Below are 25,810 nucleotides of genomic sequence, written 5' to 3'. Positions count from 1 at the left end.
GGGGGGACAACTTTTTCATAATATTTTAAGTATCCATCGTACAGGACAGTACGGCAGAACATGTAATGGTCAAGTAGATTGTTGGTAAAGATGCTGTTCGTTTATCATATATTTCTGTGTTTGATGATATACTCCTAAATCTTAAGGAAATGTTATCGTCTTTTATATTCAACATAGATTTTTAAGTGGCATTGATACAACTGTTGAGTTGTAAAATCGTTTATAGATATCATTCCAGTTAAATATTGTTAAACGCAGATATTGCTGTTATTACACCAAAGAGGACTAGTTATGTTAGTTTATCTAATCTATATGTACAACTGATAACAAGTGAATAACTTTCGATAACTATCCATTTCAGTTTCAATTAATCTTAATAGAATATCCAGCTAAATAATGCCCATCGAGTAGGAAAGTTATCAACATGAACTGGATGAAACATATTGAGAAACAAGTACTACCCATGAGACTTCAGAAAAAAACAACCAACAATCCACCGTTGCACGTTTTTCGTTCTTCAATTTTCATAGAAATATCAAAATTGCAGTAGCTGAAAGATATTATTTGTTAATTTTATGATGCATTTAACAGCCTGTTTATAGTTCACTTATGGCAATATAGAAGCACATAAAACCGTGCGACTGAATGGGTATTAAGACAAAATACAGCCTTGTTTAAACGCATGCTGATTTTAATGTCAATTTCATTCAAGTACACACTAGTAAGGTAACATAATATTGTTCATTTACTACGAAATGGTTCATATTTGTCTCACATATAGCTTTGTAAAATGAGTGTGTGACGACGTACAGCTGTCATAACAAGAGTATTAAAGTACAAATGATCAAAGCCGAACACAGTTATAGACATTCTGACCTGTGTTCAGCAGCCAGTCGAGGAAAACGACCACAATGACTGCTTAAGAAAGGTGACCACTACATGCTAATATGGATCCTTTCCTGCCCCCGGCCCGCCCGCTTAGCTCAATATGGAGAGCGAAGATATACGGATCGCAGGGCCGTGAGTTCGAGCCCTGGGCGAGGCGTATGTTCTCCGTGACGATTTGATAAAAGACATTGTGTCTGATATCATACTGGTACAGAATCCAGGAACACTGGTTAGGTTAACTGCTCGACGTTACATAACTGAAATACTGTTGAAAAACGGCGTTAAACAAACAAAAAATAATAAATAAATAAATAAAAATTCCTGCCCCCTTTTTTAAAAGGTAAGATTTGTCAGTATTGGTGGATGATCTGGTGTGGTCTTTACATCGTTCCATGTCCACAAGACAGCAGTACTCGAGACCTCTGATATTATGTTTTATGTAAAAACAACAAAGTTTAAATTTTTTAGCATTTTACTTCTTGCGGGAATACCATCAAAATAAACAGACTCAATCAATTCTCTGATTCATGTGGGGAAATTGGCAGTTACTTGTGGAGAGCAGGTTTGTACTTGTACCGAATCCAAGAACACTGGTTAGGTTAACTGCTCGCAGTTGTACATAACTGAAATACTGTTGAAAAACGGCGTTAAACCAAACAACAAACAAACAAAAGCAGATAATGGTGAATTCAATTATTATAATGCGTCATCTTATTTTCACCCGAAGCACCTGCTCCTCAAATAAATATACAGATATTATCTAAACACTATTGAAATTTGATACACTTTCAATGAATAGACCTTATATAGATATATGTATAATGTCATAAATAAACTTACTTAGTGTTGTTATATTGTCTGGTCCTTTGGGATCATGGAGTACATTCATTTTTACTGTAATAGAATTCCGCTTTAAGCCTTAAGCCGGGATGTGAAGGGTGTTGCCCAATCCATTACCTCTCATAAACAGACTCAATCAAACTGAGTCTGCTATCATATTGCTTGGTTGCTTACATTTTATTTGCTACTTTGTGATATTCTGACATGACAGAGGCAAAGTCATGCTTGATAAGATGACATCAGGTACATCAGTTTGATAACGACACTGATGCCTCTATTATTATACCAGCCAAACATAATATATTTATTTATCAAAAGAAGCAAACAAAATATCAATTTGACATAATATGACTTTTATAGCAGTAGAAAGTGGATACATTACCAACGATCTAACGATAATCTGATACAGTGACGAGACATTTTTTGGTTTAAATATTAGTTTTCTTTCTCGTATGTTTTAACTCATCTTTTTTACATAATAGGGTATTCGTTTGAAAACGGATACATTCATTAAAATTTATGATATGCATATAATAAGGAAAATATAATTTTGTCAATTATAATTTAGCAGTTGTACAACATTTAATCGTTCCAGTTTTTGCAAGGCTGTGTTAGGACAGGCTTACTTTTTCGACGAAATGTATTTGGAGATAATAATGACACTTACTCTGGTTATTAGACAGATAATTAAGGATTCAAACTGTTTCATTCGTACCACTAAATACGTCCCAGATGGTCGTCCGATGTCAAACTTTGTAACTAATTTGACTATAAGTTGACAATAAATATTAACGTAATACAACCTTACTGCAATACATTTCTTTCTGTCCGCCTTTCATGTTTCATAACTGATACGATCTGAGACGAAACTAACCAGATAATAGACGCAGATGTGCCTTTTGAATGTTCTGAAAAAGTAGGTGATCAAGTTTTGCATAATTAAATAAGGAAATATGTATATACTATTAAAAGCACAGAAGCAAGACCGTAAGGCGCTGTAAACTAATAAGCATTAAGATTGTTCTAACTAAAGACGCGTAATATGACAATTGCTAGTATAAAATGTTTAAAAGTAATCAGAGCATTTTGTTTTGTATTACATTTTATAAAATACTGCACCAGGTCATGTGTCAATGTAGTATTAGTTCTTCAAGTCCAATTACTTGATTTATACTGAAATGTAGTATAAGGTCACATCGCTACCCGCTTCGTATTCATTGTAAGCATGATTTGGATTAAGGTTTAACGGTATATCACAAAACAACAGAACTTATGAGTAAACGAACAACACCTTGACAAACAACTCATCTGTCAAATACATGTTTTACTGTTCTTTCCCATAGAATTGGATACTTGAAATATTCTAATGGAGTTGTCCCCCTTTGAAAAAGAATGCCATTTGTAAAGAAATAAATGTAAACAATTGTCAAAAACGATGTTTTACCTAGTTATATTAAGTTTAACCACTGGTACATTGTTGCAAATACATGTGACAGCTTTTATTAAAAATGGTGAGTATTTAAAGGCGCTGAACTGTCCAGAAGTGTGGCCCATTCATGCAGTCCCTTTCCGGAATTCAATACATGAGTATATTGACACTGGTTTTGTAGAAAAATATACATGTTTTATATGCTGTGTAATTTTCCTGTAAAACAATGCTTTCTTTCTATGATTTGATGATGTTCAAACATTTTCTCCGAAACATGGACCTAATTCTTAATCGCATGCAAATGTTCACGTACTCTTCATTTATCCCCATTCTACAAAATTGTAGACAACCTACACTTTGATATATCAATTTTTATTTTTAAATCCTCTAAGTATTACAATCAGTTCTGTAAAAATAAATCTAAAATAGACTTACATTTGTCACTGTTACATATCAAAATAAAATAAAAAAATCAAATGTGCGAATTTACTGACAAATTCTTTATAGTATTGTGAGTGTTTAGTCTAAATAAAATTGATACAAGAATGTACCTTTGATACCTTGAATACCCGAAAAATTTCAAACGCTCGCTTATCAGGCAACAAGACCTCTGCATGAAATGCCAGATTATTGTTATAAACGGGGAGACGGGGCTTTAGGTTTCAGTCAGTCAGTCAGTCAGTCAGTCAGTCTGTCTGTCTGTCTGTCTGTCCTGAAAATCTTGATTTCGTTGAAACTTGTTAATATAGCAACAAAACCATGACAATCCTTTTCCTTATAAGCGTGTGTAAAGCAGTAAATGGAAGTTTAAAAGATAATGATATTGAAGAAACGTTTATAATTTGAGTGAAACATTTTTAAGTAAAAATTATTCATTTGACTCGAGTCGAAAATGTTTAGTATGATAGGTGGTCACATTTATGGTTTAAGAATAAGGTTTCTTCTATTTGTTTCGTGAATAAATAAATATTAAAGAAATGCCTGATGAACACGAATTATCAAATACTAGAAATGCAATTTGTTCTAGTCAGAACTGCGTACACATAATTATTATTCATTATGTGTTCTTAATTAATACCTTTTTAATTGATGATTTACTTTATTTTTTCCTTATTCAGTTATACAAGATGCAATCTTTTAATCAGATTTGTTAAATTAACATTTTCTTTTCAAATGGGTTTTATTTACCATGTTAATAAATTCCACAAACATGTGATATCTTTTCAGTCATCTCGTTCCTATTGAAGTTTAAATGCATGCTTTCCATGCTTTTATATGTTTCGTATTTTTTAAAGCTTGATATTGCAATCTCAATTTTAATCACTCAAGAATATGGGGTACATACAATCCTACAACAATCTGACCATATCCTTTTGTTCAGTTTGCTTAGTGATTCCTTTATCACATGTTTGACGTGTTAAAGTATAGGACACTTTGGTCAAACTGACTTGTTTTTGCAGGAAAAGCAAACATGCGATAAAAAGAACAGTACATTTTTTGTCTTTCCACATTGAATTTATTAAACTCGTTGAATAAAATTGATAAAATGCTCGGCAGAGCCTCGTTTTTCATTATTCTATTGAACGAGTTTAATAAATGAAATATGAAAAGATACTCATGTATTTTCAAAAAAGGTTTGAAATAGGTTTTTCGTTTTATATAAAATAAATGAACATTAAACTGGAATGCGTTTAAAACATAGATATATCTCATTGTAATGCCCAATCAAGTGGACATAAAACACATTTTATGAGCGATATATTGCCATATGTATACTATAAAATGGCTATTAAATGCTTCATTAAATAGCACAAACATTCCTTTTATTTATATAAAGATGAGAAGGTTTAAGCGAAGCGGCTAAAATTTCGCTTTCAATGTCCTTTAATATAACTATTTAGGCAGCCACCGTTAACTTCCCATTCAACTAACAAAATCCATTTTGATACACCGAAAATTATTAAGGAAAATACGGAATCCTATTTCCGCCATCGACTTTTCGACCAGACAGATACGCGAAATCTTGAAATTAAGCATCTAATTTCAACTTTTCGCGCTAAAAATTTACCACGAAAAGTCGAAAACTTGAAGTTTTTAACACGACATTTGTCGTGCAAACGTCAACTTCTCGATCTAGTCTAGAATCAAGCGCGAAAAGTAGAAATTTAAAAGCCTTAACTTCAACTTATCGCGCAAAGATGTCCCGCGAAAAGTAGGAATCTCGAAGTTTTTGACCCGAGAATTGTCGTGCAAACATCAACTTGTCGATCAATAATCTAGCGCGAAATGTTGAAATAAAGTGGCCTATCTTCAACTTTTCGACCAAGACTTTGGCCGAAATTTTCGCTTAAATTTCTACTTTTCGCGCTTGATTCTAGGTTGTAAATATCACTGCACGACAATTGTTGGGTCAAAAACTTCAAGATTTCGACTTTCGCGGTAAATTTATAGCACGAAAAGTTGAAATTAGATGCTTACCGTAATTTCAAGATTTCGTGTATCTTTCTAGTCGAAAAGTCGATGGCGGAAACAGGATTCCGTAGGAAAGCGATGTATGCAATTCATCAGACCATGAAGAATGTTGCTTAAGTTTCTGCCGTAATGTGTCACTTTTTAATATATTTTGCGTGAGAACACATGCATAGTCCAAACCCGATGTACTGTTGTTGAATTATGACTGTCTAGCTGAATCATCGCTTAATTGGTGTAAAAACTTTCATTTACATTTGGACAATCCCGTTTATCGAAAGATGCATTAAGCATACAAATACATCATCGGACATATAAATATCTTAATCCATTATAAATAACAAAAACACAATGCATGTGCACCTCATGGTGCATTTTCACAGCGCATATTAAGCATTCTGTCTCCGTGTCTCGTTCCAGTTGAAAGATCAACCGCTTTTGATATATGCCGCGTCTTGCACACTGTGTTGTTTATAACTGACTAGCGTTATACGGTTTTATCTGCATGATTTATCGAATATTTATATTACATAAATCGCTTTCTAACGATATTGATTTCAAGAAATCCGTTTATTAAATACTCAAAATCGCCTATTTACGACTGATTTACATTTTCATGATGTCAAATCAGTTTGTTATGGAGGGTCGGGGGTGGGTAAATATATGTTTAGTAATTCTAGAAAGAAAACCATTAGCTATCAACACTATCTAAAATCTTGTCTACCCTGTCTCCCTGATGGTCAAAGAAAGTTTTTGTTGCAGGAATGATCCATGTTTTTACTTACTGAGACGCACATACAGACGTTTTTTTCCAACCCAACGTACAATTAAATTATTTCTCATAAAGTTGCACATAAATAATCACTGTAATGCTTTGATACAATGTTCCGATGGATAAAACAAATACTACTTTTTAGAACGATTGGACTTATCTGAGAGAAATACACAAATCCCTATTTTGCGACCTGTTATTCGTTGATGTCGTCATACATGGTCTATAAAATATACCTAGCACCGTCAATGTTTCCACCCAATACCACCCTTTCAATATCCATAACAACGGGATGAGTGGGGGATATAGCTGTCTTTCAGACTGCCTTGTAGTCTATTATTTCGCTGATTGTTTTAACATGTCCAATAAGAATTGATCGGAAGATGTTGCAATGGTTAACCGATTGGTCGTATCTGTCGGACCAAGTGATTTGCCTTTCCCGTTCCTTTTCAAAGAGTGATGTTATGCATTGCCTGTAGAACAGATTTCATGTATACTGTCTTACATCAAAGATTATGAAGCACAATGATGATTTTAGTACAACAGATATTGTCTTATCAAATTCATAAAGCATAGTGTTGATACGTTTATTTTCACGAAAAGTCACAAGAAATATAACTATTTTGCATTATTTTATACCGTTGTGCTTTAAATTGCAAAACATGAAGATATTTCATATGGCAATGACCTCTTCTACCATTGATCCCCTTCCAATTTAGTCAGATATTACACCATTTTAGTGGCGTTGGATGTCTCTCTGCAATTTCAGTTGTTTCTTTCATGTCATTGTCTTTGGAACCACACTTTTATCAATAGCTTTCTAGCACCTTTTTTCTTTATGTGTTTGTCCCTCTAGTCAGCTCAATGACATCGATAAAGTTTCCCGGAATTACAGAAACAAAATAAAAAGAGTTTTCTAATTTTGAAGATTCTTCTAATTCTCAAAGACAATCAAATGCTTCGAATTAACAACATGTAACAACCAGGGAAGCAGTTAGCTTACGCTATCGAAATTGAAAGCCAAAAGTAGATTATACTTACGCGATAATTAGGAGAAGAACTATCAAAAGTTGCTGCTGCTCTCCAGATCGGATAATTGATTTAATTTGCCACTTTATATATTTATATTGTCGTGCTCATAAAAACGTAAATAATATATATTTTATGACGTTCATTTTAAAGACTTAATCTAGAACTTCAAGGATTTCATAAGTTTTAATTTTCTTATCCTTTTTATAAAAAAAGACGGCCAGATGAAGACGAGCTAGAATAGTAAACAATAAGTCATCAGAATTAGAGATTGTCATGCATGATCATTTTGTGAATCAAGTGTGACGCCATCATATAGATATTAATAGTTACGTGAATTGATGTCACAAATTTACACTTGACTATTGGCATAATGCTAGATTCCATTATCAATAATTACTGAAAATAAATAATTGAAATGGTCCTTTGCTAAACGTTTTAATAGCTTTTATATATATATCCTTATGCACAGTTTACTGTTTATTTTATCTGGCATATATTGTACTTTGATCGATTCCGAAGAGAAAGGAATTATCACTGACATTGTTGCCTTACATTTTTGTTGTCACCGTTGACATGATTACGAATTTACATGTCACTATAATAAACAATTTCTTATCATCTTATCCTATAACAACAAGAAATAGATTTCGCCGATTTTGTAATGTCTTAGATAGGCCAGGTTATTCTGATTTTCTCGCACTCTTAGTAAAAATTTGTTTCTTCCATGCGGAAAAGATTATATCAAGATGGTTACATGTTAATTCTGCTTTCCCCCTCCTTGATAGCTGTGTGCAGTAATGTAGGTATGGACTGTCATATATAATATATATCCCTGGAAACACTCTTGTTTTCACATGCAGTACAAGCCCAAGAACTGTTATCAGAACCAAAATTTGGCAAAATAGGTACATGAAATTTTCGATTTTTGAATAGAATTGATACATTTTTACAGAAAGAGCAACCTATTAATTTTTAGTTTTTTCATTTAACATGATCATTTCTGCTTTAACGTTTTGGTCTTTCTCAATTTCAGTGTCTCATTTTTTTTCTCTTTTCATTCAGACCATAAGTTTCTCCTAATATGAGGTCCACCAAATACTTGCCCAGTACGTACACGATAACACACTTAGTGAATTCACCGCCCCGATTTGTGTTTGCAGAAGCTACTACGTTAACAAACAGGTGAAATTAAGGTGTGTTTCCAATTGTTCTTAGAGATGTATATCTATATCCCTTTTCTCTCTCGTGGTATCACTTTAATGTTAATTTTTGAAATTTGATAAATTAGTTTGTACTGTGATACGCTTGTTATCAAAGAACAGTATGGTTGTCAGTCAAATTAGTGTTGATCATAAATTATTAAATAGTTAGATTGAAAACATTATTTTCATTTTTCTAATTGTAACACTTTGCGCAATAAATATACATTGCTTAAAACATACTTTTAGGGTGTTTGCTTTTCAATTGTCAGGGGAATTATGAACAGAACTATTGTGACGTACCACTATAAAAGCTGATATTATCTCTGTTTGACTTGATTTTATATAACTATTTAATGCACATACAAATATTTAGTGCACACATGGACACCAGAGCAATTTCTATCACCATTTGCTCTCATAACAGGAAACATTCATTGGACAAAGTTAGTTTCAAACTGAAGTCCCTGATACTGTAAATCTAGTCATAGTTGACACCGTGGGTATTAAATCATTAGATATGTTTGCTTTTTTGTAAAATGAGCGTTTGCGACCAGTTGGATCCAGTCCAGACTGCGCGGATGCGCAGGCTGGTCTGGATCCAGGCTGGTCGCAAATGCGCTATGTTGATTTTCTCATGGTGCGGCTCGCATATAGTACCGATTACTTTATGGGTATATTTAACGTGATCTAGATCCGTATCAATTGATATATTCATATTAGTATTTGTTGAATTAACAATGTTAACTTTGAATTGCAGCGCTTAATATGTTTCGTTACATATTTTTGTAATTTTTCATTTTGACATTATCATATAACCTAATTCTCATATTAACATTACCATCATTGTCAATAGTATTTGAATCAATTCAGGATTTCCAAGCTCAATCTCATTTAGATATGTCAGTTCTCGATTATCGTGTTAGGCACAAAATTTTTAATACACTTTTATAAATTCATGACAAACACTAATAGATCAATGGAGCAAAGTATTTAAAAACGTGGCTGATTGTCAAAAAAGAAAATTAGTCCATTATATTGTTGTTCTTTTCTTGTGATTTCGTTCAAAATGTGTGTGTCTTTGTGCTAAGAGGACACTTAAGCCTAAAACATTTCCAGTGATACTAATTTTCGACATCAGTCGTTTTTATTACACTCTATGTTTCGGCGTTTTAACAGTTGTAATGACGTGGCATAAAATAATGTCATTTCAATTGACTTTATTCATGTGTATTTGTACTAGCAATGTATATTTACTCATACACTTTTGTAAATATTGAGAAGGCATATACTCTAAACAGAACTAAAATTATCAAAACTGTTAAGTACCAGACATTATCGATTCAAGTTGTTGAAACATCAATATATGAGCCGCGCCATGGGAAAACCAACATAGTGGCTTTGCGACCAGCATGGATCCAGACCAGCCTGCGCATCCGCGCAGTCTGGTCAGGATCCATGCTGTTCGGTTTTATAGCCTACTGCAATTAGAGAAACCTTTAGTGAACAGCATGGATCCTGACCAGACTGCGCGGATGCGCAGGCTGGTCTGGATCCATGCTGGTCACAAAGCCACTATGTTGGTTTTCTCATGGCACGGCTCATATTGGAAACAAAGGCTTCTCTTTACTTCGAGCTATATTCAGTACAAATATTTGAATAATAAATAGATGTCGATGTAGTTATTTGTAAAATAGGAACTTCTTAAAACGCTTAAATGTGCATTATAATGTTTTTCAAGCTTGTCACACTAATATTGATGGCTATTTATAATAGTAATTGGCATCGCCGGTCACGATTACATTTTCTTCCATATCAAGTCTATAGGAAGGAGGGACATGCAGCCATCCATCGTAAAAATATATACATGGAACAATAAAATATGTAAACGGTGACAATGTATGTGACATTTCAGTGCCGTAGCCGGACACAAATTTTAACCGAGGCAATCTGGGGTGGTGGGGGGAGGGGGAGTCTACCCCGGAATTTTTTCACGGTGCATTCTGGAGCACTGTCAGAATGTGTTATATCACAGTAAAAAAATCGTTATTTTAGCCCTATTTATAACAGTTACTTTCGTTTTTTAAGAAAATTGTTTTATTGATAACAGGGATAATTAGGGATTTATCCTAGACTTACATGGTCGGATACAATCGTTGCAATAAAATCAGAAATCAATCAGTACAGACATACAACAACATGCTATTTATCAGTTTACTAGTACTTTGTTAGTTTATAGTCCGAAATGGGGTAGGCATGGGAGGAGGTCTCTGTTCGTGTTGCGGGGTGTGGGGTCAGGCCACCCCTCCCTCCTAAAATTAGAAGTATGGGAGGGGTTCTACTAACCCCCCCCCCCCCCCCCCCCCACACACACACACACACACAATTTTAGTGGGGAAGGTGATTTTCCCCTTGAAAGTTTTGGAATACAGATACGAAAAGGTGCATTTTTGGTCTAATTTGGGGTATGGGAGAGGGATCCCCACTCATATTAGTTAGGTCAGGGGACTATTCTCCTGGAAAATTTTGAAATATCGGTATGAAATTGTGGTCTCTGGGGCGTTTTTGGGTTTAGATTTGATAATAGGTAATCTAATAATAAATGATTGGGTGCAACTTTGATGAGTATAGGTCAATTCTCAGCCAACTTGGGAGGGGGGAGAGGGGTCACTCAACCCTGGATCCGGGCCTGGTGCCAAGGCTATCAATATGACTGCTAGGATTTCTGCCTCATCTTGCCTCAATGATGTTATGAGGCAAATGATATTCTGACATATTCCTATTGATATTAATATACTTTAACATTTATAACTGAATTTTTCATCATGCCTACTTTTTACTTTTTTCTGGCTCCTCAAATTTTAACGGAGGCAACGGCCTCGGTTTGCCTCAGTATGGCTACGGCACTGCATTTAAGAAATGAAACTATTTTTTCGGTGTTCATGCGAAATGAACGACAGAACAGGATCGGCAAATTCATGAATCGCGAGCGATTCATGTTTAAATTGTCGATCCTATTCGGTCGTTCATTTCGCATGAACACCGAAAAAAATAGTTTCATTTCTTATATTTACATTATACTTCCTTTCCATTTGTAAAAACATGATAATATTATAAATTGCACATATTTTGTAGCATTTAACATTAAAATCGGCTTCCCGGCCATTCTGTTCACCACACGGAACAACTGGAACGTTTTCCCTGACTATATGCGGACGTCGTCAAAACAGCGGTCGGTTATCACTCAGCAGCGATGACGTAAATTTCGCGCATTTCCTTTTGCTGTTCATACGAAATGAACGTCATAATTTTCAATGGAAAAGAATAGGGCAAATGTAAATATTTCACATTCATTTTACATAAACGTTATTAATTGATCGCATAGCTAGAACTTGCCTGTGCACATTGTTTCTGACGAATAAGTGATCGTACTTTTTCACGCGTGTTATCATTTAATGCGACTGCCGAATACATACCTACGTAAAGTATTGACACTATTTCGTCATCTTAAACGTGTGTATCCAACTGAAGAGTCAAATCATGTCAAATTTAAATACCGTCTTAAAAGCTAAATGAAGCAACAGGAAGCATGTTTCAAGCGAAGAGATTTCTTACAATTAAAACTAATATAGTACTTTGAAGATTTCATACAGCGATATGTCAAAATTGAACCCATTTAAAGAAAACTTGCAACCTATGTGTGAGGTCGTAAAAGGATAACAATTTTAATTTTAATATGCTCTTTCAGATATAGATCTATCTTTAATCTTGAATATGTTTCAAACATTTGTAAGATGAGAGACATACGTTTTGTAGTCAAAATATACCCTAGGTACGAACCGCACTACTAATGTTGTAAGAAGTCCAATTTATATCATTCTTATTTTTTTTATAATGAAAAATAGTTTTTTTATTTTATGACCACATTTAAAGAAGAGCAGTATGGTTGATATCTCAGTTAGACTGCTTATAAGAATGTAACAGGCTGCTGGTTGGATTACAAGTTTATAGAAACCAGAAATAACTGGCTGGTGTTAATTGTTTTGAATAATAGTTACTCGTTCAGATCTGTTTACAGACATTTCTCATTCTATGGACCTTTCTTTGACCAGTTACCGACCTGTCGACCAATAAATTAAGCGGAATTTACAAGTCGTAAAATAAAACTATGTACCCCGGTATACGATTATGTGCACAAATAGGAGCAGGATTTGATATCCAGCCTCCTCATGGCGTATGAAATGATCATACCAGCACTACATAACTATACTAAAATTATAGATACAGGAAATCAGGTTTCTATTCTGTAAGCAATGTGATCATGTAATTTCAGAAAAAAATGAAACACCAGACAGGCCTATTAAATGCGGCTTTTGTCAAATCTTCTGTGGTATTTTTACCTAATGCCGTTATCAGGTGTCGGTCGTGCCCGAAACATTTATGTTCTGTGCAGTATAAAAAGTACGGACCATTTTCTAGAATCGTTCCGCACATTTTAAGAATTTCAGTAATGTCCAGCTTCTCTTGAATTATAATGGACAATTCTAGAATCGTACAAGGGATATTTAAGTTGTAGTTTTGAAGTTTGGAAGGAACATTTTTGTGCTGACTAAATATCATTGGCCCTACGTTTAGATAAAAAAAACTTATCAAAATTTATCTTGGATGTTTCATGATTAAACAATCCTTTTCGCAAGTGTCAATCAATTTAAGGTTTAGTAAAACGTTCAAGAAATATAACATGTAATGCGCTGATTGTTTGGAAAATCAAAAAAAAAAAAAAAAAGTCATATTATAATTATATGTACGGGGCACTTTGACGAGATATATAATGTGAATTTGTTTTAGTTGTGATTGATGAAGGCGAAGAATTTTATCTGATTTTGCCTCGAGTACTGAGTGGTGTCTCATTAAATTTCAATTGATGAATTTTTTTTTGTCAATTTAAAATTTACGAGTCTAAATGAAAGCATTCTTTGTATAAATATAAAATTCTTGACAAAATTGTACTAAGTTCAGAAGATCGGTGTTGAAATCTATTTCGTGCAAAAATATCAAAATATAGATATCGCAACAATGCATAGATATTGGTGATATGCGCGTACCTTTACTTTGTTCTTAATTTATTGTTTATAGCATATTAGATCGTTTATAAAAGTCGCAACTCTTTCAATAATGTTTAAAACGTTTAAGTTATTTTACGACGAAACAGTTAAACTAAATTAATGATCTACTGATGAACCAGACGCATTCACACGCCTCATTTATCCAAGTAAAGATTATCATACCGTGACACGATCATAAATTTATGTGTTTATTCCTTGATAATTAGACAGGATGCAATAGTTCTAATAAATACACATGGAATCCACGAGGTTGGAATATATGAACATGTACATATAACAATGCTGGTGGAATAATGTGACGTTTTCACAGGTAAGATAATTTCATGTCTATTTCCTTACATACCTTATCGTACATGTTAGCACGTGAGAAGTGAGCCAAGAACAAAGTACTCGTGTGTACGTACATTGTATGTTAGCTTATGAATTTTTCAATCTACTTATTAATCGGAAGCTTATTTTCAAGTTAAAATTACTAATGTAAATAAATTCGTAGCGCATTTTGTAATATCTGATAAACGTGCATATTTTCGCTTGGTCCTCTTTTTATAATTACCAAACAATGGACTGAAACCAAATACTTTATATCGTTTGCAAAATATTTTCTTTGATGTTGCAAATAAAACTAGTGGATAAGGTGTCTGCCGCTCAATCCGGGGGTCATGGGTTCGAGCCCCACTGGGGTCACGACCATGACTTTTCATATGACACATATGGCACCAGTACTGGTTTTTCCAGGAAGCGGACTGGAGAGTGGTTCCAATAAGCTTGAAGCTTTCATCACAATCGAGCTAAAACAAATTAGTATAAACTAAATAAAACTTTAAACCTAACGTAAATCAATATTATTAATAATGACTTCGGAAAGTGCACAAATTTGCAAATTCAACGCCGTTGGCAAAGGTTTTAAGACTATTTTTCAGTAGTATCTGTACAAAATTTAAATATCTTGGATTTCGTACCAGGCACATGTAAATATCTATTTCCTCTGAATCAGTGATGGACAGAGAACTATTGTATGGCATCGATTTGTAGTCATGAGCTGACTTGGCGGTTTTCAAGACTGTTGATACATATACATAGCATAAGCTTTTTTATATTTGTATTTTGTAAACACAAGATATGATATATTTAATGTGACTTATTCCCTTTCATTATTTGGAAGTTGTTACTCGGTAGAGCCAATTAGGCAAAAGATAGAAATGCATTTCTTATGTGGTAGCCTTTGCCAATAACAGTTGTACTGAAGATAACTGAAATTGTATAATATACGCGTGCTTTTCAGATTATTGTATTCAGTTTTATAGGAAACACATTTTTTTATATAATTAATTAATGCCTTCCATAATATCTTAGCTATAAAGCCAATGTTCCGTTTGAGATATTTTAATTGTGCGTGCAATAAAGAGGACATGGTGGGCCTTTCTTAATAAAACTGTGATTTCGTATTCAAATACTGCGCGACAAAACTATTCATTTAATCAGATAATATCGAAGAGATCATTTGGATCTATCCAAATGTATCAAAGTAAATCACTAAATGACTCCCTATACAAAATAAATCATCGGTCCGGAGTTATCGGGTTTAGATATAAACTTCGAGAATAAGGGCCTGTATTGTAGATCAGTATCATTTGTAAATCTTTATTAAAATAATTCATTCCACCTCCATTACGCTTGAAATGAATATAAGGAATCTAATCTGTTTGGAAAACGTGACAAATAAACATATTATTAAGTATCACATGTTCATTTGTTCAAAAAACATAAATAAACCTCAAACAGGTATAGTATAGTATAGAATAATCATTCAAACAAGTTTGTCACTGTCCGTATATGTTACAAAATTTGATAAAACACCTTACTGAGACAATGGCGAAAGGATATTGTCTCTGAAATGCCTGTTATAGTCCCTGAAGGGTTAAAACTCTATAATAATGTACTGGGGGTCTTCGTGGTCGCTGATTTCAAATCACTTGCCCCACACTGATGTGGGTTCCAGCCTCACTCGGGGCGTTGAATTGTTCACGTGAAAACCAAATCATCCAGCTGGCAAATGGAAGGTCGGTTGTCCTACCCAGTTATACCCCGCTTGTGAAGAAATAATGTACGGAGGGACACCTGGGGTCCTCCTCCGCCATTAAAGCTTGAAAGTCGCCATATGACGTATAACTGTGTCGGTGCGACGTTGAACCCAACATAAACAAACGAATTGACGAACTAGTAACGTATAAATGAAAAGTTTCAAATATTCAATCGCTTGATTTATGTATTTCACTCAAATGATACAGTCATTTTGTTTTCAATTTTCCTTTTGGTGTAAAATAACAAAGTTCATGTAACATCTTTGTAACGAAATGACGGATCACTTACATTAGTTGTGTAGAAATCGATCGACTGCTTTGATAGTCTGTTCAACTGACAATTTTGTTATAGATCGATGAACAGACAAGCTCAGTATACTGTTAATGCAAACAAAATGGTTCACGGAAAATAAGTTGTTATTACATTGGCAAAAGGCAGACATTATTTTGCGGCTCATCGATGCGTAGTGTGTTAGTTTATCTCAAACCGCCTTTCATTTACGATCATTAAAGTTTTATCATATAATAGAAAATGAAGAGCTATATACGAAGATTGGAACTTGTTAAAAGTGCATGTTTTTGATGCAAGATTTACAATGTAAATACAAGTATTTCTTGGATTAATTTTAAGGTACCATTTGTCGAAATAAGACGTATCTAAGTGACCGACGGTGAGTGCTAAACAATTGGACGCTGGGTTTAAGATTTATTTATTGAACTGTTTGTAAAAATACAAACATTAATTACCGGAAAAGTATGATCAGTTTGAAGAGCGGGGCAATTGAAATGCTAAAATAATAAAGCAGAAATCCATTATTGATATAATTTTAGACAAAAATGGGAAGGAGAGGACCGAAGAAAAAAAGATTGTTACAAACGCAGGTTGATGCCACCAGGAAACGACCGGCGGAGGAAAACTTGGAGTCTCATAAGTCTGGTGGAATAAAACTGATAAATATCAATTCACAAAGAAAGAAAACAACATCTGTACATAAAAACATAAATCAAAACGGATCTACAACAAATTCTGATGATATATTTCCTCAGTGGCTGCCATGGATATTGTTACCATTAACATTAACTTTGAGGATTTTGTACGTACTGGAGCCGACGAATTGGTGGATATTACATCCCGACGAAATATTTCAGACAATAGAAGGTGAGCATTTCTTTCGTCTTAACGTTTAATGTGTTGTATATGCAAAATATAAACATCTATAACTGATGCATAGTGGTTAAGAAATTGTTTACAATTTTCAGTTTGAAATTAAAAAGTTATGCTACAAGGATTTCTTCCACAGAACAAAGTTTTACCGATCGTACGTTACTTTTGCACATACACATGCATGTAATTATAACATGTATTATTATCCACAATATTCCACTATACGATACAAAAACATGACAGATAGGTATCTTAAACAAATGCATTTGCCGAGTGGTCTCCATGTATATATTCGACGCAGCTGAAGGCAAATACTTCCCCAGTGTACTTTCAAAGTTGCGGTGTTAATTGCTGAATTAATATACTACTCAAATGCAGCTTTGTACCTTTTCTGTGTATAAGTGATAAATTGCTGCCAGTTTTAATAAAATGTTTAGCCAAAATCTTTAACCAAAAAAAAACAAAAACAACAGGAAATACAGTTGATCTATTAATTAATGTCTTAACTGCTGTTTGTCAGCAAAATATAACAAAATTATGTCAATAAAAACGTAAAATGATTTTATGCAATATATATTTGGTAAACCTTGTTTGGCTTGAACAGCTTAGCTTTAGAGCTATTTGTCTAAAATGCATTACTTTCTAGCCGGATACGTCAAAGCGCTTGAGCAGTGTGCTTTTGAATCCAGAAAATTAACAATGTCTCATTAGGTATTTAACACATTGCCTCTCATTTTGGTTAGCAATCGATTAGTCATTCTGATTTGCAAAGCAAATTGAATAAAAAGACACTACTATATCTGACAGCAGGGAAATAATTAATGTTTTCAATAATTTAATATTCTAAAGGCGAAATCTGACCATAGCCTTTTATTCATCTTGTTTTTTACGTTATTTTAAACGCCATAGTGTAACTCGATAGAAGGTCTCCCGTCTTTTATAAAATAAATCAACATGAAATCGGAACGCGTTAAAACATCGTACCTGATCGTAAATGCCCAATCAAAGCGAAATTTGACTTGCTTTCCATTGCCATTAGTACACTATAAATGGCTATTAAATAAACATTTATTTAACACTCACATTATTTTCAACCACTGTAGTTCTGGTTTTAAAATATGTGAGGTATGAACTCAGTAAGTGTATCACTTGGCGGACATTTCGCTGTGACTTATGACTATTAAGGCAACCACTGTAGCTTTCCTATTCAACTAACACATTGCTTTATACAATAATGGCGACATTTTACACAGATGTCTTTGATTTTGTAGCAAATATTCGTAAAAAAAACCGAATTCGGATTCGTAAAGGATGATTGAAGTGCGTCCGATAGATATATTTACGGAAAAGAAAAAACATAAGAAGAAAAAAGATTTTCAAAACCAAATGGGAAGCTCCTTAGATCATTCGCTAGGCTTCCCGGCACTGCTCGAGTCTATCCGGCGTACGCTCATGTTAGCCGGTCTTGCGAGATATCATATATTTCTAAGATATATATTCTGATAAACATTTAGAAATTTGTGGTTATTACCAGTAAAGGTAAAAACGTACTACAGGAAAAGATCGCTGACTTTTTTTGAAAAAAGGTCACAATAGAAAATCATATCAGATTAGAGGTTGTTACTTTTTAGCTCACCTGAGCAATGCTCAGGTGAGTTTTTCTGATCGCTCGATGTCCGGCGTCTGTCGTCTGTCGTCTGTCTGTCAACATTTGCTTGTGTATGCGATAGAGGCTGTATTTCAATTAATCTTCATGAATATTGGTCAGAATGAAAACCTTGATAAAATCTAGGCCGAGTTCGAAAATGGGTCATCTCGGGTCAAAAACTAGGTCACTAGGTCAAATCAAAGAAAAACCTTGTGTATGCGATAGAGGCTGTATTTTTCAACTAATCTTCATGAATATTGGTCAGAATGATAACCTTGATAAAATCTAGGCCGAGTTCGAAAATGGGTTATCTCGGATCAAAAACTAGGTCACTAGGTCAAATCATAGAAAAACCTTGTGTATGCGATAGAGGCTGTATTTTCAATAGATCTTCATGAATATTGGTCAAATGATGCCTGATAAGTTTAGGCCGAGTTCGAAATGGTATTCGGTTAAACTAGTTACTAGGTCAAATCAAAGAAAAACCTTGTGTATGCGATAGAGGCTGTATTTTTCAATTATTCTTCATGAATATTGATCAGAATGATAACCTTGATGAAATCTAGGTTAAGTTCGAAAATGGGTCATCTCGGGTTAAAATCTAGGTCACTAGGTCAAATCAAAGAAAAACCTTGTTTATGCGATAGAGGCTGTATTTTTCAATTGATCTTACTGAATATTGGTCAGAATGATTGCCTTAATAAAATCTAAGCCGAGTTTGAAAATGGGTTATCTGGGGTCAAAAACTAGGTCACTAGGTCAAATCAAAGAAAAACCTTGTGTATGCGATAGAGGCTGTATTTTTCAATTGATCTTCATGAATTTTGGTCAGAATAATAACCTTGATGAAATCTAGACCAAGTTCGAAAATGGGTCATCTGGGATCAAAAACTAGGTCACTAGGTCAAATCAAGGAAAAACCTTTTGTATGCGATAGAGGCTATATTTTTCACATGATCTTCATGAAATTTAGCCAGAATGATTACCTTGATAAAATCTAAGCCGAGTTCGAAAATGGGTCATCTGGGATTAAAACCTAGGTCACTAGGTCAAATCGAAGAAAAACATTGTGTATGCAATAGAGGATGTAGTTTTCAATTGATCTTCATGAAATTTGGTCAGAGTGATTTCCTTGATGAAATCTAGGTCGAGTTTGAATATGGGTTATCTGAGGTCAAAAACTAGGTCACTAGGTCAAATTAAAGAAAAATCTTGTGTATGCGATAGAGACTGTTTTTTTTTTCAATTGATTTTTATGAAATTTGGTCAGGACGATTGCCTTAATGAAATCTAGGTCGAATTTGAATATGGGTCATCTGAGGTCAAAAACTAGGTCACTTGGTCAAATCAAAGAAAAAACTTGTGTATGTGATAGAGGCTGTATTTTTCATTTGATCTTCATGAATTTTGGTAAGAATGATTGCCTTGATCAAATCTAGGTCGAGTTTGAATATGGGTCATCTAGGGTCAAAAACTAGGTCATATCATAACCTAAGAAAATGCTTGTTTTATCACAAGAGACCAATTTTTTGGTCCAATCTTAATGAAAATTGGTCAGAATATTTGTTTCCATGAAATCACTAGGTCAAACATGTTTTACACTGTTATGGTGTGTTTCTTAGGTGAGCGACCTAGGGCCATCTTGGCCCTCTTGTTTTACTTGCAGCTCACATGGCCGGCGTACGCCGGATCATTCGTTTACTTTAACACTGGCGAGAACTTTTTTTCTTACCGCTTACTTGACCAGCGTACCTCGGGTTGAGTGAAACGAATTTGCCCAATGTAAAATTGTCTCTAGTTTGATGAATAGATTTGAATATTTTATCAACAGAAATCTTGGTCAACCTCGTGTCAAATGTGTCACTTTAAGGTTTCGACGATTGTTGAAGCGATAAAACAAACACTGATTCGATTGTTTGAACTTCTGATAATCAAAAGGTAAAACAAATGTGAAGTACTTAGCCCAGGAAAATGACATTTGTTGTAACAATGTATGTAGAAAATGAGTCTACAGCATCGTATCTGGTAGTACTTAATCCTATATGAAACAATTGTCTCCGTCTCTTATTTTTATTCTATAAAACTTACATAAACCCAACAAAGGAAGTTTTCATGCAACTAATGTTTTCATGATCACATATTTTCGCAAACATCATATACTGATATTAAAAACGTACGCCCATACTAGTACAAAGTTCTGGGAGGTCGAAAGGCAATATCCTTTCTAGGTATTTAAGGTTAATAAGAAACTGTAAAGTCTGTTTGAATTATTTTGACATTATGGTCTAGTCCTCTGCACACTTCATTTAGATTTCGTCTTTCAAGAGATGCATGATTCATATAATCAATTCTAATCTAATACAAATTACAAAGAATAAACGATGCATGTGCGTCTTGTTTTGGTGCATTTATTAATGTGCATATTAGACATTCTGTTTCTATGTCTCGTTCCGGCTGACAGATCAATCATCGTTTGTCGTTTATGATGCTCAGTGCGGGAAAATGCTTATTATTTAAATGCATAACTCACATTGCACATTGTATATAAATATCTCTTTCTGGCTGTATGCTTTTGGCATGCCGTAGAACAACCGACATGTGATTAACATACTTAATAGCTACGGTTTGAAACATTTAGATGTGTATATGATTTTGTTTAAGTTCTATATTTGTAACTTACGGAAAGAAATGCATTCTAACACGATATCTTGACATATTACCAAACGATACAACCGTCCACAACGACGGACGAAACTTATATAATCGAAAACGATATTGCACAGAAGGATCAAAGTAGATATAAAGATAGATTCATTACCATGAACAACTTTTTTGAATGCAATTTTACACCTGACATTTACTTTTTCAGTCGCACATTCAGATGTTTTTGGATATGGCTTTCGGCCTTACGAATATTTGCCCCCGCCAAGTGATGATGCCCTGAACTCTACAGCAATGTCTGCTGCACATGCACAAGAAATTCATTTTGGGATGTATAGTCTAAGATCTTTTATACTTCCAAAATTTGTTTCCGTTGTAATGATATCAGCTAATATGTGTGGGATCAACACTTCACCATATTTAGTAAGGACATTTTACAATATTACCATTTTTAATGCATTTGTACACTTTCTAGTTTTGTTTCCTATTTACTTATGCTTACATGTTTCACATTTAACCTGTAAAAGTTAACTAAAATATATTTACATTATAATGTGAAAGCGGTCACAAATTAAACTTACAGTTCTGTCTAAATTTTTTTAAACTCGCCTTTGAATTGTCTCTACTTTTGATTGTTTTTGGTCAGCAGTAATAGTTTACGTGTCCCGTCTTTTCTGGCGTGGCAATCTTATTTGCTGCCAGAAACAAAGTCTGTCTGTGATTCTAAAAATGCAAAAAGAGTATAACAAAAAGCACTGGGATAATTCAAATAGTACATTTGATTTAAGGTACTGACTTACCCATCAAATAAAATGTTGTATAAGATATAGTTTCTTATTGTATTCTATTAACTTTTTCACCTTCTATTTTTTGCAGATCGTCAAGATATTCCATGTGACAGTTACATCTCTTCTACCAGTGGTCGTCTTTCAGTTTAGTCGGATTTTACACCATTCCAGGGACATTGGATGTCTTTCTGCTATATTAGTTAGTTCTTCATTGTCCTTGAATATATTTGGAACACATACTTTAATCAACAGCTTTCTAGCACCATTCGTCTTTCTGGTTTTGATTCCTTTAATCAGATTAATGACATCCTTGGAGAAACACGGCGTCCAAGAATTGAAACAATCAGAGCTTTCCAGTTCTGAAGAACCATCGAATGCTTTGAAAGGACAAGATATAACAGCCGGTAAAGAAGATGATGCAAATGATGCATTATTTTGTAGCCATATTGGCGGATCAAAAGAAATAAACACTCTTTCAACTCAGTTTACGCCAGAACATAATAAGAAGTTTTCTAGTCATGACGAAAACGCAAATATTATCTACCAAAAAGGAAAAGTGCCAAGTGAACACTCGAATAATTACTGTGAATCAAAAAATGGTGCATGTCAATCTAAAACAAATAATATGAAGAGGAACATGACATACATTAAAGAAGCAAGCCGCTGGAGAGAAATGAAGCAGATTAAGTTACTCGATTTGCTGGCAGGATTAGGTCTTGCGCTGTGCATTTACATAAGAGTGGACCTTATTTTCATCCCGCTGTTACTTTCAGCTGGCTTTTATCAGCACATTTTCAAACATTTCGCAGAAATTGTGAGCTTACTTAAACATTATTTGTTTGGTATAGTGATTGGTTCTTTAATTGGTGGCTACTGTGATTATGTCACATACGAAAGATGGTTCTTTTCGCCATATCAGTGGTACAAATTTAACGTACGGAATAGTTTTGCTGGTGAAATCTTTGGCGTAAACAGCGGCTTCTTTTATCTGCTCAAACTATATCAGAATGAACCCATAGTGACACTGTCTTTCACAATTATTTTGATTGATATTTTTGATATTACTCATCGTTTGTTTACATCATCAAACAAACATAGTCAAACAGCTAAGAATCAAAGCTTTATTATATTTATGTTCCTTTTGCTAGCATTTAGTTTAAACAGTCACAAGGAATTGCGTTTAATGCATAACGGTATCATATTTATGTACATTGCAGTTTCATGTGCAATATGTTCGCTGCCTACGAGATTTTCACGTAATCAAAATGGATGCCAGTATTCTATTTATATTGTCTATTTATTTATTGCTTTATTTATGTCTAGTCATTGTTTCAATTTTGTTAATATGAAATTTGAAGACAGAGCAAAATGGACTTATGGTAAAAACACAGATTCTCACGAAACTAATATATGTTTAGACTTTATCCGCCAGCAGAAAGATGTGACTGGTGTTTTTATGGACCGATCTGTGCATACATCCGGGGCTTACTCCATACTCCACCATGACGTTCCAGTGTTTGCATTAAACATTTTTGAATATATAGAATACAGAAAAACTATAACTCACCATACAAATGGTGCTGCTGTCTTGGATTTATTCTCCAGTGAAAAGAACGGATTTTCAACTTTCACAAATATTTTTGACTTTATATCAGTCTATAATTCGCAATATCTCTACCTAAAGATAAGACAAACTCCACAATATAACTTCCTTATTCTAAAAACTAGCAGTAATTTCATTGACATTGGGTATGACGAAATGTTTCAAGTTGGAAATTCTAAAGTTTTTAAAAGATCGTTCGACAGACAGAAGGAAAAGGATCTAGCAAATACAACGGACAATATAAGAATCTTCTGGAATGCAACGATTCTGGAATATGAAGGCAGTTGGTTGATACATTATGGATTGTATACAAAAGCTGAGCAGAGACTTTTAATGTCTAACAGAATAGATCCAAGACGGATTGGTACATTTAGGACATTGTTAAACATGTACAGTAAATTGAAACAGACAGATGACTACAGCAGTGTACTGAAGGCATGTGTAGAATTATACAGGAAAAACGAGTGTCTAAAACCTTATACTCCGATTGCGCTGCACCCCGGCTACTATAGAAGAGTGTAAACCTCAAGTGCACAGAAATTACGAATCTTTTGTGAGAATTTTTTGAGAAGTTTAATTCTGAAAGGCTTTGGTATTACATTTGACTGCTGATTTTCAAATTTTTTTATAGTTGATTCTTAAAATGTGATAAAAGTGTGCTGCAATGTGTTTCACTTTTACTTTTGTTTAAACAGTTTATTGACACTAAACCATCCGTATTGCTCTTTTTTTTTTTTTTGTTTTTCTCGTGGAAAACATTAGTTTGTCTGTTCGAAAACGCCTGTGAGATTTACTTACGCGTAATATATTGATTGATTTTAATGTAAATAAATTCGTTTAATTTCAATTTAAAGGATTTCATGAAATGTTCAGTTTTGACTATCTTTTTTACAATGTTTATCCTTTGAAGACGAGATTTGACTTGTTAAACAATAGAGCTTGTACAACAAGTCGTCAGACTTAGTGAATGTAAGAAAGCTATCCAGCTTGCTTGCGGAAGAATAGTTTGGTATATCCTTGAGACCTCATCAACAATAAAAGCGGGAAAGTCGCCCTATGATATATTTAACAATACAGAAATTGCTTTAGATGTATAACTATAATTACATATGGTAACCAGATTTAACCTAGTTAGAACAATGCTATGGTATAAATATTGCTGCTTGAATTGATGTTACAGTTTACACTTGATGTCTGGGCTAAAATTAGTTTCCTTTGTCATCGATTTTCAAAAGTTAATAATATAAAAAAATGAAATACGGTACCTTGTCTCAGACAAAAAAAAAAGTTTAATTTCATTACTCTTTCTGTAATGTAAATGTTCATATAAAGCCTAAAGATGATTAAGCAATTTCAGTATCAACCTACTAGGCAAAAGAAACTTGTATAAGTTTACATCTTTTACATCTGCATCTTTAAAACGAAAAAAAAAACACTCTTTTTACTGTACCTGGCACAGTTAGTTAGCAAAATAAGATGAACGAACCTATTTGATTCAATTAAGACATGGCAGACAGCTTGGCAAGATTGTAACATTGCGTGGCAAGTGAATTTACTACATACAAAATGTATTTGTTAAGATGATACCAAATGATTGTCTATTGACTGAGAAGTAATTTGATGATGGTTGCGGGAGGATGAGCATTCATTTGAAAACAAGACTATGTTATTATTTTTAAAGATAGTGGGTGCATTTTCAATCAATCCATAAAGCATGAAGTTCTGTGTATAGTTCCATAATAATAGACTATCATATTGAGCAGACAGCTTTATTACCAATTAAACTGAGCTTGAATACTAGTCACGTTCATATACAAATGCATTAATTTTCAAAACTCTGTGTATATCAGTTCCAAGGTGTACCGGTACTTTATATGGAATTCAAAATAATCAGCCAAGAACCCGATATTAAAAAATGCAAATTTGTCACTGTCGGGAAAAATGCAATCCTGTGTGTTATTTGATAGAATCAAAAGATAGTTCCAAGTATTTTAAAAATGAATGTGCCGCTTGCAGTCAGACAAATTAAATTAATGATGGCGTGCAATGTTACTAGAAAAGGTAACAGTGTTTCGCCGATAGCAAATGAGTAACTTCTCTAAACACCGG

The 25,810-nt window shown here is 33.9% G+C and overlaps 1 protein-coding gene across 2 annotated transcripts; it reads left to right on the top strand.

Annotated features, from left to right (window-relative positions):
• The first annotated feature begins 13,810 nt into the window (after positions 1–13,810).
• LOC123535194 (uncharacterized) lies at positions 13,811–24,424 on the top strand. Of its 2 annotated transcripts, XM_045317757.2 has the most exons (4): positions 13,811–14,065; positions 16,668–16,995; positions 21,519–21,733; positions 22,187–24,424. In XM_045317757.2, the coding sequence occupies exons 2-4, from the start codon at positions 16,674–16,676 to the stop codon at positions 24,221–24,223; spliced, it is 2,574 nt and encodes an 857-aa protein (XP_045173692.2). In that variant the 5' UTR covers positions 13,811–14,065; positions 16,668–16,673; the 3' UTR covers positions 24,224–24,424. The 2 variants fall into 2 exon arrangements, with proteins under 2 accessions (XP_045173692.2, XP_045173693.2); XM_045317758.2 differs by lacking the exon at positions 13,811–14,065 and having other exon boundaries at positions 16,208–16,995.
• The last annotated feature ends 1,386 nt before the right edge of the window (positions 24,425–25,810 follow it).

The sequence above is a fragment of the Mercenaria mercenaria genome, chromosome 12, assembly GCF_021730395.1.
Source record: "Mercenaria mercenaria strain notata chromosome 12, MADL_Memer_1, whole genome shotgun sequence".
NCBI classification, from domain to species: domain Eukaryota; kingdom Metazoa; phylum Mollusca; class Bivalvia; order Venerida; family Veneridae; genus Mercenaria; species Mercenaria mercenaria.
Note: the sequence above shows the minus strand (reverse complement) of the source record. Positions and strands in the feature narration are given on the sequence as shown.